At 40.1% G+C, this 19480-nt stretch overlaps 1 protein-coding gene across 6 annotated transcripts in view; it reads left to right on the forward strand.

Annotated features, from left to right (window-relative positions):
• Positions 1 to 1736: 1736 nt before the first annotated feature.
• LOC108883295 (pituitary adenylate cyclase-activating polypeptide type I receptor) overlaps positions 1737 to 19480 on the forward strand; it is a 39629-nt gene continuing 21885 nt past the window's right edge. Inside the window, exons 1-3 of one of the 6 annotated variants that reach the window (XM_051069934.1) lie at positions 14125 to 14506; positions 14583 to 14713; positions 18057 to 18226. In XM_051069934.1, coding sequence (XP_050925891.1) covers positions 18185 to 18226 — 42 coding nt within the window. In that variant the 5' untranslated portion in view covers positions 14125 to 14506; positions 14583 to 14713; positions 18057 to 18184. Of the gene's footprint in view, positions 1802 to 14124; positions 14714 to 18056; positions 18227 to 19480 lie in introns of those variants that run through there. The other 5 variants (XM_018676253.1, XM_018676252.2, XM_018676255.2 and 2 more) reach the window with 5 other exon arrangements.

Below are 19480 nucleotides of genomic sequence, written 5' to 3' on the forward strand. Positions count from 1 at the left end.
CTAAAGATCAGGCCAAAACACAAAATATTTACGACTGACATTGTGTAAGGTTACAGAACAGCAACAGGATTTTTTCATGTTTGTTCTTGTGTTAAATAACCGAGGTGGGCAGTTACATAAAATCTGCAGGTCCCCGTGGCTTTATACTTTGAATAACACTACTTCTTAACATGGATCAGGTCTTCCTACTTTTACAACAATCTGTGCATTCCCCAAAAAACCTTTGTCTAACAGTGATGCACTGAGTTAGACAAAAAACCAAACCATATTTAGAAAAAAAAAGGGAACAAAACCACTTATTGATTGAAAGTAGTGTGTGCAGATGCTCTTTTTTGCAAATATTAGCAAGAGAAGAAAAAGTGTCTTCTTTTTCAAACTGATGATAATGGATGTCACCAAGTGCATGCAACCATATGCACTTATTTACTGCAAAGACATCCTGTGACCTAAGCTGATTAAATCATATTTCCCCAGTGCACTGTCTGTTACTGAAATAGAAGCAGCACAGTGTGAGTGTCACATGGGTTCATTAGACCCAAGTTTAAGATTTAATGAAGTACATGTATATTCTGACTGTAAATGTAAACTGGGAGCCATAGAGAGGTGAAGAAGATCGCAGGCACCTGCACATTCTCACCTCTGTTCAGATTAAACTCACACAACACAATAACATTTGAAATGGACTGAAGTACCTGTTTTGTATTGATGATTAGACAAACTCACACACACTTCTTTATTTTTAAATATTGAAAAGATGTTCTCTAATCATAAATGTAAAATGACGATGACATACCCGGGGAGCTGCTAAAATATAAATTTGCAGGTGAAAGCACAGTCACTGATTTAATTAGTTGGTGCCTGGAGATCTAACTTAAGGTCACCTCTAATATTACATAGTGTAGACTAAATAATAAATGTCTGTCTGCATCGTGACATTGTGAATACAGCGACATAGGAAACATAAACACCCTTCAGTTTTGTACACGTTTTGCCTCAGGTGGAGAGAAACCACAAACCAAAATACATGAAAGCAGAAAAACAAAATACAAATGATGAACTTCTCTGACAAACTGAGGTTCAGATCCTGTAAAGATGTGCACGTATGTTACAATTTGTAAGTACATGTTCCCTTTATGTTGGTCTCCAGTGTGTACACTGTTTAATTTGGTGGGAGGGAGTCACAGATGTTTTGCATTTGAACTAATTATAGGTATGCCTATATATACACCCATTAACTTTTGTTCTGTTTGCCTTGTCTGCCTGAAGAAGGTCTGTGACAAATCAAATCAATTTTTTTCATTTATTTACATGCAATTGTCCCTGAAGCATCTGGCAAAGCTTTTCAACCAAATGAGCAGTGGACACTGTAGTCAAAGCATTAGAGGTAGTCACCTGGTCCTGCTTTTACATGAATTTACATGTTTTCTATTATTAACTGGTGAGTAAAGATAGACTGGGATTCAAGCATCAACATGCTCTGTTTAAATGTAAAGTGTGTTCTCAAACACCTATTCTCCATAAAGGGAGAAAGTCTGTGTCTTGAACTGTGGTAACCCATGTTGACCTGCTAATAATACTGTGCATAAATGCCATCACTCATTTACAGTGACAGAATATGCCATACAGAAATGTTGGAAATGGTTTACAAGACTATGCAAATATCAAGTGAGAAAATGGCCAATCAGATTCTAGTGTTAGCCTTAAAGCACCTACTCACCCACACAGGTGTTTTCACTCATGTCTAATTAGGCCTCCTCTCAGTACTCTGTGTGTGACTGATCCCCTTCACTCTCCTGTCATGGTATGTTCACATTACACTGTCACACAAATATCCCCATATTCTTCCATTCACTTCTACTGAAGCTGACAAATATGAGTGTGAGTGTGTGTGTGTGTGTGTACTGGTTGTGTGAGCTCCAGTCAGCTGCAGTGGAAACTGGAGTTAAATCTTGTTTAACTTTTGCTGTGTCAATGCTCAACTGTTTTTAATGTCTGACTCTGTGGTTGCACTGTGTCTGCAAAAGTCTCTAAGTCTCTATCACACTACCAGACTTCACACTGGTTTCATCTTCCTGTAATCACTTTCATCAGCATTCATTTGCATTAGAACCATGACCTCCTCTTTTGGGGCTAATTGAACATGCTGAGCGTAGTGTTAATGTAATTGAACCTTTAGCTTTGTTGCTCCTGTATATTCGGACAGTTTACTTGTTTGTTTGCTAATGTCTGATAGAGAATCAGCATCATTCCTGCTGCCTTCTATCCTGCTAAACGGTACGTGTGTGCATAAAACGGGTGTACACCGTATCTCTCAGATGAGGAGAGCACGTTAATTCTGTCGGTTTACGATGAATTTAAAGAGACTCTAATGACAAAATGTGAAACCACGGCTGTCATCAAAGCCTGGGAGACTTGTCAAATGTTCTCTGGGCTCTTAATTTGTAATACGTAAAATATGTGATAATTTTTCAGATACTTGGATTACAGTCAAGACATTCTGAAAATGAGCTGTTACTCACTGTTACTGCTGTCCTACCTAGAACAATATATATGAATGTAATGGAGTTATGTTCAGTATGAACTTCATGTTAACAGTATTTCAGCCTCAGTGGAAATCTGAACCTGAAATATAAGCATCGTATAAAGTGGTACACATTCATTTCCCATCATTAATACTGCATGTTTTAGTATGTAGTCTACAATTACAACAGCCTGTCACATTATATTGTCTTTCAGGACAATACCCCCCCACCCAGCCTCATTTGAATTATTCAAATTGATAATATGCTGTGTTCAGACAACCCCCGTCCTACAGAGTCAGCCACTCTCAGTTGATGTGCCAATATCGATTGGTTGTTCCACCTGTGGGGCGGTACCTAGGTAGAAGTAACACCGGTAACACCGAGTTAACCACGAACATAAACTGCTCGGAGCAGTTTAGAGATGCAGCGTAAATTACCATGGCAACAGAGCCCGGGTAAAACCTATCCACCCTTCATAGTATGGATAAATTGGGAAGTTACACCTGACGTCACTAAGTTACTCCTGAAGTTACCCTGATAAGCCAGTAACCTCGCTTCGTAGTACAGGCCTCTGGTCTCCCAACCCTTGCCGTACAATAAGCTGCACTGCCAGCCATTGTTGTTAGCCAGGCTTTCACCAGGATGTGAATTTTGGAATGACATACACACTGTGATATGAGCCCTTTGATCGATTTTACTTGTTCTCTGCTTTGTGTCAGCTCACCAGACTCACCACCCATTGCAGCCTGCCAACATTTCATGCTTGTTCGCATCACTAAGCTTTCGAGTTGCACGGCATGTCTTGTCTTCAGCTGTCCAAACCAAACATCTGTGTGTGTGTGTGTATTTTCTCTTGTATGCTGTCTTATAGTCTAATGACTTATTTGGTACATTTCTTTATAGAGAGGGAAAAAAGAATCTTGGCATGCTTTAAAATCGCACGCATGATAATATAAAATCTGTACAGCACAGATGCTTTCACATAAAGTATGCCACTGAGAAAATATTAAATTTTGTTGTAGTGTGTGCAGAGCAAATAACATGAGACTATTTTCAGCAGCACCTACCTGGCAAATTATGCCACAGTTGTTTGGTGAAAGTTTGAATATGTTTGTCTCTGTCTATTTAGTCTGGATTTAAACTGCAACAAAATGAAGAAACAGTTACAGTTTTGAACAGTAGTCCCATTTTCTTTGCCAGTGTCGTTCTTCAGCTCATCCTGTCTGAAGTTTGTTTTTTGTTATTTTTTTGTTGTTGTTGTTCTTTTTTGTTTGTTTTTTTTTTTTTTACAAATCCTACTTTGCTCAGGTACATTACTGTGCCTTTGTTTGAGCCTGTAAGTTTAAACTTTCTAACCTTTCTGTGTGTGCAAAATTAAAGAAATCAGAATAATGCGTGTAGTACATGCCGCAATAATCACAATAATTTTAGACTTATGAGTAATTTAAGTCTGTAAACTGGATTATGCTTGCTCCAATTTTTACTTTAATTTGACAAATATATCCTAGCTAGATATAGGCACTTGCAATAATTTGAGTATTGCCTTGATATGGTTTTAATCATATTATTAGCATGCATGTAAACATGCTGGTTGATCAGGGTTCACTCATTAAAGAGGCACTCCACTGATCGTACATGAAGATCAGATTGTCGTCAGAGGGAGAGATGCTCAGCCAGTGAACAGCTGTGCAAAATGTGATGTCATCAGGGTTCCGTCAACAGCAGCAGTTAGTTTCAGCTGAACATTCTGTTGCTATAGTAACCGCTGAGTTACGACAGTTACAATTTTTTGCATTCTTGCAACCAACATTTTCTCTGTGAAAAGACAGACAAACAGGCGTCTTTTATGTAGCTACCCCTCCCCTTGTTGGAGCTTTGTCTGTCTGTTGTTGTTGTGTTATTGGGTAATTTAGTTTTTCTGTGGTCAGTTTCTGCTATCTGAGCTAGCCTTTAGCAGGCTGAGGCAAATGTGTTGCTAATATAAAAGTGTGTTTAGACAGAAAGCGAAGCAAATTTTTATCTCGTTTCATGCACACATTTTACTGTTGGATTAACCCATTCAAAAAAACCCTGGCAAAAATTAGCTGTGGGGCTCTGCTGAGGGTTTGTTGCTCACTTTCTGAACTGGTAATCCCTCCTTGTCGCTGGGACTGTTGTGCTTATTTGCCCTACACAGTCAATCTACTTTAGCTGGAGGGTAACAACAGCAAACTGACCATGTCTGTGGGAGTGTGTGTTTGTGTTAAGATCAGCCTCAGATTAAACTCAGGACTCAGGACTGGTTAATTCTGTTATTTCACTCCAGTGTCTCTCCTTCTCCACCCGTCTTGACCTCTGTATATTTACGAGGCCAATTCAGGACATAAGCAAATTTTTTTGCAGGGTGAAACCCTGACTTTATATGAATTTGTGCTGCTGCTAAAATTAGCCTCTGTTAATTCTGTATAAACATTTAACATTTAAAGTAATCTTTAATTTACTGTTGATTCATCTTGTACTTTTAAACTTGGTTCAGTGGTAACACTTTGTCTGGCATGAAGTCCTATGTAACTGATTTGACAGCTAGTTTACACTTTTGTGAAACCAGAATGTCTTTGGTCTAACTCTTATTTATGATATCTCTTTTTTCTTCCCCAGATTTTTATCATTACATTTTTTTTGTTCAATCGTTTTCAGTTTCTCAGTTGCTTTCAGTGAACTGAAGTCCTCAGCCTTTAATAGAGCTGTATTGCTGTGCACCTTTGCACATAGAGAGGGCAGAGAAATGCTGCTGAGCTGCATTCTGTAAAATTTATGATCCACTGCTTTTAGGACTTGAGCTTGTTTTTTTGGAGTAAGCACAGGCAAAAAAGCTTTTAGGCTTCTTGAAGTGGGTAATATTGGTGAAATCCTTCAGCCTATTAATAGTTTTTAGCACGACTGACTCCAGTTAAGCAGAAGCTGTGTGTTCCTGTGTGTCAAGCTATCTGCAGAGCTGGTTGTTTGTGCAGCCTTCTCTGTGTGTCGGTTGTTTTGAGCATATGAACTAGATGTTATCTGTATACAGTCATTCTGTTTACTGACATCGTGACTTCCTCAGTTTCAAGCACTAAACTGGGACCTTGTAATAAATGATGATACTCCCTGTTGGTTGCACCACTGAAATGAAAGGCTGTGCAATCCTGTGCAACAGCATATGTGTTTACCTTAATAGTCCTTTGATACTATCAGATACATTATCTCTCATCTTCCTGCCTATTGGAAAAACTAGGACTTTTGTTTTACCTCTGAAAACTACAAAGCAGCAGAGATTTATGGTCCGTGATTAGAAAAAAACTAGTAGGCTATTTGTCATGTTTGAGAACATCATGCTCCTTTTTGTCTCTTTTCTTGTCAATCATCTAAATAATGCAAATTTTCTCTATCTCTAATCTAAAAGGAGAAGACTGACATCTCACTTCTGCACTTATCCAGCAAATACTGTATATGGCCTGGTCTCTATGACAACAGGAACATTTCATTCCTTGATTTTTCTGATTCTGTGGGAGACATATCCATACTGCATGTGACGTGACAGTCTGTGCTATTTAAAACTGTTTTGTGACTGTTTTGTTGGAGTGTATGTCTTTGTCTCCCCTCTCCCTCAATTACTTATTTTTCTATGTAAATGTTTTCAAATACACATAGGTGTCCCCTGCAAATGAACATACCATTGTGTGTGTGTTGAATGTTTCATGAGAACACAGGTAATGGTGGCACATATAGAAAGGCTCATTTTCTCAGCTACACCTCTGCTTTCTGGTACTTGACCAAAAGAATCTCAAAGATTCTCAGAAATCTGACTCCTTTGTTTTCTATTAGTATTCATCTAGTCTTTTTCTTGTATGATTTAACCACAAGGCAGATAATTTGATTTCTGCATCCTTACTTTAAGTGGGAAAATATGTTTAAGGTCAAGGACACAAACACACACACACACAGAGAGAGAGAGAGAAACAAAAAGAATTGAACATTTCTTCAGGACTTCAATGGCCTTGGTGATGATGCTTTTGGAGAATGCTTCACAAAACTGATTGCAGAAGTGTAGTGGTTTACCTGGGACCAGGAAGAGATAAGAGACCCTGAAAAACTTTGCGGTTGTAAACAAACGCACCTACCACATTAATGTCCTCTAAATTAAAACCAAAGGTGAGCTTTTTGTCTAAGGTATGACCCTTGTGGTTGAATCAGTGGTCCTTTTTGATTCAGTGTATTATGTCAAAAGATTCCAGTAGGTAAGTACGGGGATGATAAAAATCAGTAGACGTAAATATTAAAATTACCAGTGGATAAGTACAGGGATATGAATAACAGGAGACAAAAGCTCAGATAATTAAAGAATGAAATCACTATGATTAAAAGGTCTGTGTATTAGGATTAAAAGAAAGGGAACTGAACAGTGATTACAGGAGACTCAACAGACGCTTGAATAACAGCAAGGCTCCTCAGTCAGAGGATGAAGATAGGATAATTGCAGGTGTAGCTACAATTAAAAATCTGTAGCAGAGTACAATGAGGCTGATGGGAATGTCATTAATTTTGCTGGCATTAAGATAAAGTTATGGAGAAACTTGACCCAATGACTGGGCTAAAGGAAAAGTTAAAGGATTCAAGTTATTCTAATTTATCCTCAGGGACATGGGTGGACTACTGAATTGGCACACTGGGCACAGACCCAGGGACTGAGAGAGGCTCTCTGGTCCAGAGCCTTTGTCTGAAGTGACTGTGTTGCTGGAAAGGTTACAAAGCTTAGTTAAAAGTGGGGATGCTCTGATAGATCACAAAGAGATGCAAAATGACAACAAAGAGACACAAAAGCACTACAGGCAACGCAGCTGTGTTGCTTATTTTGTGTCTCTTTAAGTTTGGGTCTTGCTCCCTGGACACGTGCCTGTGCTTGGGGGCCCATTGTCTCATAATCCGTCAGGAGGAAGAGATTAATATCTGCACCAAATTCAATGACAGTCTATCTATCTGAGACATTTCATTCAAAACCAGAGGTGTCACTATCATGGTGGAACTAAAAGAAAAGTCAGGGGATCACTAAAGTCACTAAAATTCATCCTCTGTGACAATGAATGTCTGTAGAAAATCTCATGGCAATCTATCCAGTGGCTGTAAGATATTTCATGCCATCCATTCAGCCACACTGCTAACATGGCTGAACATTTGTAAATGAAGAAGACTAAGCTTTGTATTTATGAACAGGCACAAGAAAATGGTATTAATCGCCCTAGAAGAGTCACTCTGAGGCTCCACAAGCTGAAATCTACCTCATTATTACAAAATATCTCATGAGGATTATCATTATTCCTCAAATTAATATTTTGATCACCAACAAGTAGCATTCAGTGATAATTCTATAATGTAGCCTCAGGAGATTCATGAGCTCTCAGTCATCAGAGCAGGCCAAATGGTCACTGTACCGTATTGAAAGCTCCAGCTGCTTGAACAAAGCCTGGAGGTCATGCAGCTGGCTTCCACTCGCCTTATAATTAGTTGTCTAAAGCAGTATGACAGTGATTACTATGTTACACATGGCAACCATTAATCAACTGAGCAACAGTATAGTGATCAATGTGGCAGATCTTTGCTCATACATAGACCTGTTTGACTGATATGTGGGGATGTTGTGGGTAAGTGTTTAGAATGAACAGAAGTAGTTAAGTAAATCTTGACAAAAACTTAAAAAGGAACTGATCTGTCCTCATTGGATAAGAACATTTTTTTGTTTCCACTCTCCTTCCCAATTCAGGTGCATTTAGTGAGATTATTCACTGACTGGAGGTGGGAATTATCCTTAATTGTCTCTCTCAACTTCAATATGTGCAGGAGATACATAATGTTCCAAACAAACCATTAAGTTTAGACACAACCTGTGAAACGCCATTTGGAAGAGTTTGTAATGCCATCATTAGCGAGGCAGTGACTAGGAAATAAAGCTCATAGTGGTGAAAACAAAGACATCAATGCCACACTGTTTTAGAGTAAACAGACCCACACTGAACATAAAATTACAGAAATCTAAACATTTCCAGTTTTCGTGTCTGCTGAATATCACTCTGCTTCTTTGTGTCACAACCAATCATCCATACCAATGTCCTGCTAGTAATGTGTCAGTTTTGGCTGTTTGTTTACACAAACCACAATAGAGAAAACAGTGATCTATAACAAAAGTAAGTCTTATGTGCTGAACGTGCGTGTGCTCTTACGTCAGTATTTCGTGGAGGCACATTCAGCCATAACCCCAACTCATCCCCTTGATGGTCCACATAATGTTTTCAATACTCAGTGTAGAGAAGCAGAACCTTGGGACGATTAGTCCCGCATGTTTCCCTTTACATATTTTGGCTTGTAAAAGCCACAGAGACATGTTTGTAATGGATCTCAGAAATTAAAGATGCATGCAAGTTTGAATGTGGTAGATGTGTAAAAGGCCAAAAATGGAAGGTTTTTGATGTGGTGAAGTTGAAAGCGGATTGATCCTCTTTCAATTATTTTTAAAGATTTAAGATTTATCTGGTTTGTCAATACTGGTTGTAGTGACTACTTGCAGCACTAGTGGATAAATTGCTGTAGCTGGTGAGCTAACTGTTTGCTAGTTGGCTGGCTTAGCACTGACTGGTCACATTAGCCCCTAGAGCTTCTCTCTACACCATTTTGTTCAATAGAAACTTATTAAAGGGGAGAAATATAGCTATCTAAGCTAATGAGCAAAATCATTATCTCTTTTTGGTGATGTATCCTCTCTGGCTTTGGAGGTTCTGATCTTGGATCAGTGATGAGCTGGCAGCATCAGCAGATACAGAATCTGCAGCATCCAGCACTCAGACACTTGTTAGAATTCAAACCTTTTTCTACCATCCTGTCTCAGCTGTCTTCAAACCACTTACTTGAACAGTTTATACTTGGATAAAAAAATAGGCAAAGATAAGTAGTCAGAGAGGAGCTTACTCTCACTGTTTAATTTGTCTTCATTTGTATAGTGTTTTGCATAATGTCTTTGTTTCTTACCAGCAAGTGATTATATGTATACCTTTCTATTGTCAGTTATAATTTGTGTAACAACAAGTAAACATTAGTTCTCCCTTATCTGTCTTTATGTAGTACTGTTGCTTAGAATGCCAACAGTGGAATTGAACATAGTGACAAATTGATCAAACACACACTCTCACCCTCATAAGCACTAAAATCTCCCCTACTGATACTTCTGATGCTGATGATTTGTCATTCTCCTCTCCCACACTAGTGAAAGGACCTCGTGATGACATGTGTCATCCATTACAGAACATTTCATTGAGCTGCTTTTTTTCGTTCTCTGACAACCTGCAATTATATCAGCATGCTCTGCTGAAGTCATTCCACACTGCAAGCTGCACATTAAAGGCAATCAAAAGCTTTTGAACAGACCTGTCAGGAACAAAATGGAGGTCTAGGTCCTATACTGTCATACTTCAGAGAAAAGCCTATGAAACACCCTTTAAACATCATGAAGTCCTATGTGTTAAATATTTACCACAGTATATCATTCTCAAATTACTGTTAATGACTTGGGAATTTGTGGTTGAAGTTGGTGAAATGGAATAATCTGTGTAGCAAGACCATTCAGTGGTGTATGTGCACAAATAGGAAATTACTATTTAGCTTTGGTAATGGCAGGAAAGCCCACAGTAGCGTTAGAGCCATTTCTGTTGAATTTTTAAAATGTTTTTTTCCAATGTACTGACCAAATGAGACCATATTCAAGGAATGTTATCTCTCATGGTAGTGGTACACAGTTGGTTAGTGTTCGTGTCTCATAAAATTAAGGACACATTTCCCATAAACCAGCGCTGCTGTCTCCCTCTAACTCACTGGCATCTCTCCACATGCTTTTGCTTTTAAAAAGCATTATAGACAACTGAAAAATTTCCATAAGCCTTTTTGCTCATCTCACCATCTGCCATTGCGAGAAAACATTAGTTCCCTCTGTTCTGGAAGATCAGCAGCCTTCCTCCTCCTCCTCCTCCTCCTCCTCCTCCATTTTTTGTGCCATAAAGAAATCCAGCAGAGTTCCTGCGAAAGCTTAACCCCAGTAGCACACCAAAGCATAGCGGCAAGGCTAGCTGAAGCTGCCAGTCGTCTTGGCGGTGGTTTCTTTGTTTGTGGTCAGTGTGAAAATATTTTAGAATTATTGGTGGGTAATGATTTGTTGATGTTAAAATTCTACACAGAGGACCATAAATATTTAAAAGCACCATCTTTAATAACACTTCCCTCAGTTCAGCAGCACCACAGTGTAAAAACAAAAAAGGAATCAGTCAAAAATGCTGCTTACAGATTAATGCATGATTTATAATATACAATACCTAACTACTACTTAGGGTTTTGATACTTGAGGTACATTTTCCTGATTATACATATTTTTACTTAAATGACATTGATTTCACTGTAGGACTTTTACTTGTAATGGAGTTTTTTTTCACCTTGTGGTTTTAGTACTTTTACTTAAAGGAGCTAGTCGTAAGATTGGTTATCGCTACATAGCCTACATTAGCATTTACAGCCCTTTACTTACCAGTCTTGAGGAAATGAAGTTTGGCATCAAACTTCATTCTTTTACTTACTGACAGCAGTCTCCACTGGTGGAAAGAAAACCCAATGTTTTGCCCCTGGTTCTATCACTTCTTCTCTTCTAGAGCATGCTTACCAGTCGCAGCTCATCTTGTCACTTTCCAATAGTGACTCACTTTAGCATTCAGACTGCCCTGAAGAACTAGTGCTACTCAGAGAGCATATTCTAACCTTATGTACTATAAATGCAACCATGGTTGAAGCTCTAGGCAAGCAAGCATCACCACCACCGGTTCCCAGCAAGAAACTACGTTCAGTTGCACGAAAATTTACAAATGGCCTCTTTAAGTAAAGGCTCTCAATAATTCCTCCATCACTGGCTTCCCCCTCCTCTGCCTTTTCTCATGTGCATAGCTGATTGATTAATCCCCTACAAGCGAGGCACTCAGTGGGAGACAGATATGTGGGAGGAGAATGAAGAAGGGATGGAGGGTGTGGATGAGGTCTTGCCTGGTTCCCCACAGTGTCTTCTTAGAAATGGGGTGGGTAGGTGGGCTTAGCACTCAACTACTTGATGCTTTCCTCCCACACTGTGTTGAAGACGAGTCTCCATGGATATCCAACAGTCTGACAGTGCGTGATGGCAGAGGAGAGACAGACAGAGAGGGGGAGACGTCCTGTGGAGAGCCTCATTGAGTGGCAGGGCAGTGAAGCAAACACACATTCAAGAGACTGTGTGTTAGATCAGTAAAAGAACAGAAGAAAAACACACTCTTCACTTTGTGGGCACTTCAAAGGCCTATAAAATGTGTGTGTAACTGCACAGAGTATAAAAACATGTTGATGCTTATGCGTATACAGTTGAATATTTCCTCAAATACTGGTGGTCATCATCATTTCACACCAGTGGGAAGTGATAAGTCAAGGGAACTGAAGGCAGGGCAAAAAACCAACTGATCATCACTTATGATTATGTGCTTAAATATTTGACAAAGACAGTAGGAAAGCTGACCTGCACCTGTAAAGAATAGTAAGACAGATCATAAGTTCATAAGTCCAAACTAAGCCTAATGTAAGTGTCATATAAAAGTGATATGGTTGGTGTGAACCAAGCATAGAACATGTTTTCCATTTGTCCATCTCCATTACAAATGTCCCTAAATTCAAATAATCCCTAACCTCCATCTTCCTCTCCCCAACCACTATCCCAAGCCAGCTCAATGCAAAGAAAACTGCATGCACACATCACACAGATTTGTCCTGGTCTCTGGGTGCAGAGGTAATGTAATAGCCACAGGGTTGCTGGTTTGACCCTTGACACTGACAGACATTTCAATTATGCTATCCACCATCAGTGTCACTGTGTCCTTGAGCAAATGCCAGAGACCCTAAATTGATTATTTTATTCTGTGACCATAGTGAAGACACCGTCTGTGGAGACATTTCAGTGAAATCCACATAAAACATCAGTAATTACAGTTTTTGTCTGTCTTCCCCTCTTGCTATTCTGCTCAAACACAGTTGTAATTATCACAGCAGTATATGATACTGAAAGTTCATAGAGAATTGGAAAGCTGAAATACTTGAAGCCATTGGAAGATGCAGTGTTTGCCATGGAAACAAGGCTTGAATCATTGTCTTACCTGCTATTATGCTACAAAAATAGCCTGCAGAATGACAGAGAATTTTTGAATTTCTTTCAATGGGAGCATTTCCATGGATGTCCTTGAGGCAGCTCCAGTAACAGTGTTAAAATGTTCCGGGAATGGCAGGAAACATGCGTCACTGCCCTTCATCCAATCAGGGATTGTCATGGATTTTTTTTCTCCACATTTAATACATTTTGATAGGACAAGTGTCTTCTAGGCAGTTATAGTTGCCTTTCCTATTTCCTGTTTTGTTCTCAGAGAATATCCACATCATGGCAGGGTTTAATACTTTTTATGCCTCATTGATGTATGGTCAAACCTTCAAGAGGCCCCAGCTGGGTGATCAATCACCTCTGTGTTGTGCTGCACTCAAAACACTGGGCTGCATGTGACTGCCACTGGAAAATGTCTAGTGTAGATTCAGGGGCGAGTTTAGTGACTGATTGGGCTCACATTTAAAGCTCCAGGTCTTTGCAAAACTAAACTGTATGTTATTGATAGCTACATTGTTTATTGAGTGTTATAAATACTAAACAACCAACCAATATACTAATGAAATAATAATGGGAAAGAGATGATATTTCTATCTCTGACTAGCTTACAATCGTGGAGAATTATGACACAACAGCCCCGAGACATAGATATATTCAAAAGGCCTTCATCTCTTCCATACAAAACACCCAGACTGACAGAGCATCTGTCTGTAGTCATTTTGCATTTCTTTGTATTTGTTTTCCTTATCTCTGCATATCGTTGTGGTCATTTTGCATCTCTGTTTCTGTTTTGAATATGTTTGTAGTTGTTTTGCACATCTTGGTTGTCATTTTGCTTCTCTTGGTGGTTGTTTTGCATCTCTGTGGTTGCTTTGTGTCCATTTGTGGTAATTTTTTGTCTCTCCCGTCTTTGACTTTTAAAGAAGAAATGTTTACAGTCCCTTCATATAGAGCTTGAGTCCAAGGGGGGGCCCTGAGCCTGTACCCAACAGCCTTATCCAGTAATCCACCCCTCTAACCCACCACTGCTTAGAAAATATTCCTGTTTTGTTTTTGTTTTTGTGTGTGTGTGTTTTTCTGATGAAAGCAACTCATAGTATTCAGACTGAAACGGTTGTTTATTTGCAGATGAAATGCTGTGATGGACTTTTAGTTCATTGATGCCCTGAGGTGATTGTCGCTGTCCGTGGTGCTGAAAGTAAACAGGATTGCCAGCAGCTACAGTGGCCACTAGTTGGATCACATCCAGGGGAATATAGTTGCTTTTTGGACTAAAATGTCACAGCACATCTTGACTAACATGTACTTTTGGATTTCCATGGAGCACATGCAGGAATTCAGATGTTAAACATTGTGACTAACTGTGAGTCACACACATCATCGGTCGACTCAGTGCCTCACAAATTGCACCCAGCAGGGAGCCGGACCTTGTGCCTTCTGGAGCGTCTGAGGGGCGCACGCGCAAACGTCAGAGAGTTTAATGAGCAAGTGACTTTTTTGGAATAAAGTCCCACGCACGACACGGAAAAACATGTAAGAGGATGTTTTCTTTCACCTCAGCATCCCAATGTTGAGAGTGTTTTTTCAAGGCTCCCCTCCTCCTCCAGCTGCGTCCCTGCATTTGTAGAATAAACTGTTGTCTCACTTTGTTGCCTCTGTGTCTGACGAGGTGCGAATCCCGAAGGAACTGACACCATCCTCCACCTCCTCCTCCTCCTCCTCATCCTCCTCCTCCTCCACCTCGTCGTGGTGCCGCAGCAGCAGCAACGCGGTGAGTGCGTCCTGCAGCAGGAGCAGCAGCAACAGCAGCGAGCAGTAACAGCAGTAACGGCACCTGTCATTTTCAGGACGAGCTGATAACCGTGTTAGGAGTAAAACGAGGTATTCTCCGGAAGAATCTACAGCCAGGCACCGCGGGGATCCGTGATTACCGATGGCTTCATGTGTAGATATTTGCGCCTCTGAAAATTACGCATCGGTAAGTTCCTTTTGACTTGTTTTCCACGCCGACTGCTGCGCGCTTTTACTCACATCTTTAGCTTTCGCTGCGGCTGATCAACTGAGAAGGCTTTCACTGAACAAGCATATGTGTGAGAATATTATTTCCTGTTAAATGACAGCTGGAAAGCTGTGGGTGAATTTCAAGTAAGAGTATACTGTAATTAAGCGGAAGGCAGACGCTCCTCTCGGTGATGTTTTCCATGTGCAAAGGCGAAGGTCACCCGTGTGCACCGATGAATTAAACGTTTGTGAAAGCGAGAGTGAAGGTGGGGAAAGCAGGGTGAAATTAGCTCATTGATTCTGCACCATTTAGGGGAAAAAATCATTTGTCGCTGAGTGATTGTAATTAAGAAAGGTTTTGTGTTTTTCTTCTCTCGCCTTCAAACCGCTTCTCATTTTGCAAGCTGTAATTCAAACAATAAGGAAACAGCAGCAGAGATAAACTGTCATGTGAGCTATACGCCCTGTGTGATTATGGCACAGGAACATTAACAAAGCTGCTTAGAAGTAATGATCATGAATGGCTGACAGACATGCAACCCCCCCCTCCTTTATACAGGCACTAACAGACTTGCATTTGGGTTAATTGGACGCTTTCTCCTGTCTTACTGGGATCGTTTAAAACTGAGAATGAATAATTAATGCAGCACGATGTTCAGAGGAATCCAACACACATGAAGCGGGAGCTGATCCGTTCAGACAGGTCTTTAAAATTCCCTTTTACAATGGAGATAAATCATTAAAGGTGGTGCACAGACTTGAGTTTCTCTCCTTGTTTTTCTGTCTGGATCTGGATCTGTAGACACACACACACACACACACACACTCACTGTCTTGTTGCTGACTGACATCCTAGTACTGATTTTTGTGGATGTGTTTTCTTCAGTCTTCCTATCACAGATTGATTCTGTTTCTGTTTTCTCACCAGTTTTTAGTCAAGTTCAGTGCCTCACAGTTGATTCAGCTTCTATTTTGACTGGAAAACTGAATGCAACAGCATTTTGAATTTTCGCAATCCAGTGCTAAGTAAAAAGTTAAAAACTCTCCTGCCTTCTTGCCCCCAGGATACTTAGATGTTTGGCCCTTCTGTTGCTTCTTGCACCAGTGCTTCCTCAATACCAGAGCCATATGGATTTGTTCTAAATACCGAGGGTTGTTTTTTGTTTGTTTGTTTTTTTCTTCTAACTTCATTTGCAGCCTCCAGCAACATGGCTGCTGTGATTTTATGGGTTAAAGAGACAAAGAGAAACAGAGCCAAATGATCCAATGTCCATCTCTGCATCTGTCTGTCTCTATTTGTGTCTGATTGTGCTTTTTTTTCCCCTGTTGTTGTTGTTTTCTTCTGTTTAAAGGTTCATCCCAATAGTTTGGATTCAGCCCCTACTTGACACGTGTTATCTTCCCCCCTTATATCTTCAGGTTTTCCCTCTGAGCATGGTCTGTCCCATTACTTGATAAAGCATCCAAGAGATGCTTTAGAGGTAATTGGATTTGGTACTAGAGGGAAGGGACACAGAGCGGAATTTGTCAGCATGTGTGCATGAATTAGCTTTGGGAGGAGATGTGTGTGTGTGTGTGTGTGTGTGTGTATGTGTGTGTGTGTGTGTGTATGTCTGTCTGTGATGCTGTTTCACTGATTGTATGTGTGTGTTATGTGTCTCTGCTGGCCTGGCCAGTGTGTGTGCTTTGTGTTTGCTGTGAATCATTGTGTTTTCAGGAAGCTGTGCCGATGAGTAAGACATAAAGGCAGGAGGAGAAGGGCTGGGGAGGAGGTTGTTTTAAAATCTGACTCCAGGGACATAAATTTTATTATCTTAAAGTACATTTATGTGATCCCTACCATTTTTGTCTTTGGTAATCAACCTGTCCTTCATAAATCCATCTTTGCCCCAAGTTTCTGGTTTGATTTAGAGAGTAGGTGATGACGTATTTGTTTGTTGTCGTATATAACCTGAGTAGAAAACAGCAATGTTTCCTCTGTGATCTGATCAAGGAGGTTTTATGAGTGTCGGATTCTGCAGGGGCAAGATATGAAGTGATACAGACACACTGAGGGGCTGTGTGTTTGTTGTGTGATTATTTTTTTGTGAGATGAGAGTAAGGCTGTGACATATAGATTACCTTTATTTTCTGACTGTAATAAAACTTTATTTGAAAAAAAATTTTGGTTGGAAACAAAGCAGACAGCATGTGTTTTGTAGAGATGCAACCATTTTTCATCATCAGTTAATCTTTTCTTGATTGATATATTGATTAGTCTTAGCAGTGAAAATGCTCGTCCCAGTTTCTTTAAGTCCAAGGTGACATCATCAAATTGTCAGCTGATAAATTCTTTATTGAGTTTGCCTTGTTTTACCAGTTTCGCATTCACAAAGCATGCTAGGTGAAAAAAATGTTACTTGAAGATGAAACATTATCATCAAAGATGCCTTAAGCCATTCAGAGTGCCACAATAACCGATCACAGATTTATTCCCATTGTGGTTCTCATCATGTGTACAGAGCTGAAACAATGCCACTCAAAATGCTGTACTGTATACAAGACACTGAAAGACCTTAAGACAAGATATATAAGAAACACAGAGATATAGAAAGGGGACTTTAAAAGGGTAAGATAGATTGAAAGATAAAAATAAGATAAAATGAAATTATATTAGTTCAAGAGAGCAAGAGAAATAAAAAATGAATTTGAAAAATGTGTTATATTTAAAATAAGACACCATTTTTTTTAACCCTGTGGCACAGTGTGAGAGATGCCATGTTCTTGTATAAAAATGTTCATTCTACAAGATGTATATGCTGTTTCAAAATGTAAGCACCTACTCTGATATAATGAAGGTGGTTTTGTAAAGTAAAAAGAGTTGATGCTTCAGTTCAGCATTTTGGTGCCATTTTGGGCATTATTGTACATTTTTGCTTTTGTGTAACAGGATACCAGAATCACCACAAATTTTATGCACAGTACAGAATGTGGCTCTCTCAGTCTTCCAGCCTGCAGTAATGTTGTGACAAGCTTGTGTTTTCCAAATCACCAACTCTGACTTCAAATCTGTGTAAAAGCAAATGACTTTGATGTGCAAGAAATCCTCAGAAGCCAGTAACTCTATTTCTGAGGTTGACTGTGAAAAAGCAGAGAAGCTACCCACTATGATGTCAACACTCGAAGTAAAGGGCCATTTCAAAAACTGATCAACCTGTATCACAACATACATCTGCACATTGCTTTATTTAATATGTAGAACAACATAATACAATGCTGATGCTCTTGTGTTGTTGTTTGTTCTCTTACAGAGTCTTTTTCCTCTGTGTGTTGTATTTCAGAGCCCTTGATGCTGAAGTGTGGTGACGCTGAGGGGAGCAATTTCAGTGCATCCCTGTGAACACACACACACACACACACACACACATATTGTGGAGCCCTTTTGGATACGAACGCTTCACAGGAGACAATGAGAGGCTACCTGCTGACTGCAATCTTTCTGCTGCCCTTGGTGAGTAGTTTGTGTACATGCATCTGTGTACTGTGCATATGTGTAGGGGTGTGTGTGTGTGCATGAGGGGGGAGTGTTTATGAGCTTACAGGAATGCTTACATCCATACATAAGGATGTGAGTTAGCTCACATGTCTCCATCATCGGCCTCCTCTTTCCCCGCTCTTGCTTTGGTTCATTCTCAGACATGTGTTTGCGACAGGCTCTGGAAGGATGTGAAATCACCATATGCCGCATCAGCACATCAGCATACGTTACAGGTCCCAGATCAGTTTTGTGTTAAGGTGACTGGCCGCCTGTTAGAACAATAACAGATGGCCTGGCTGACCGGAGAGCTGCCTATCCATCTGCTCTGACTCACTTTTATTAGTGGTCTCATTGAAATAAAAAGCAGAATGGAAGAGTTGTGCAGGATGTGTGGGAGGAATTATATTCAGCACACCGATGCAGCACAGCAGCAGTTTCCTTGGTGAAGCCATACAGACGCATGAATTGTTTTTTGGTTTAAGAAAAAACCTGGTATTCATCCTTCACTTCCATTTTGATTATGATTTCTTTATGCCTTTACAATGGCTGGTAAAAATAGTAATAGCAGCTGTTGATGATGGTTACTAGGGAGACTAGAATCAATTCACAATCTGGCTTTGCAGTCACAAAATCATCTCTAACCTCTGAGTTAACACTGCCCCCTAACATGTGTGAGGTGTTCCTCTGGCTGACGTCTTTTGCACAATGCAGTCTCGAGCTGACCTTCAGCGGCTGATGTGGCAGATACGTCTGTTGTGATGTACTTATTGTGTGTCAAATGGGTCTGTACGGAGGGCCAGTGGTCTGCGACGTCAAATGGGAGTTTTATTATCTGTGCTGCGCAGTGCTGTGGGAGCCACTGAGTTATCTGGCCCTTGAAAATGGCCTTAGGGAGGGAAGCAGGATTCTACGCCTACAAAATGGGCAGCTTATCTGGACAGACATCTGTTTCAGGGAGGAGTGGAGTGAACAGAGAATAACAGGCTCACTTTTAAAAAAATCATTGATCTGTCCTCTGCCATATACAATGTTGTCGTAGTCTCTGTTTAGGTGAGAGCTCTTTAACGCTCAGCAGTACCTAGTTAAGATGGACTGGGTTGGTCTTAAATTCTTTGTTCCTGCTATCTAGTACAGACTTCAGTCACCGAAGCATCACAAGCTGTAATATAACTCTTCCTTACTCCAATCTCTCCCTCCCAAATTATTAATATGATGATTTAGGTGAAG

Source organism: Lates calcarifer, linkage group LG4, assembly GCF_001640805.2.
Source record: "Lates calcarifer isolate ASB-BC8 linkage group LG4, TLL_Latcal_v3, whole genome shotgun sequence".
In the NCBI taxonomy this organism is placed as follows: domain Eukaryota; kingdom Metazoa; phylum Chordata; class Actinopteri; family Centropomidae; genus Lates; species Lates calcarifer.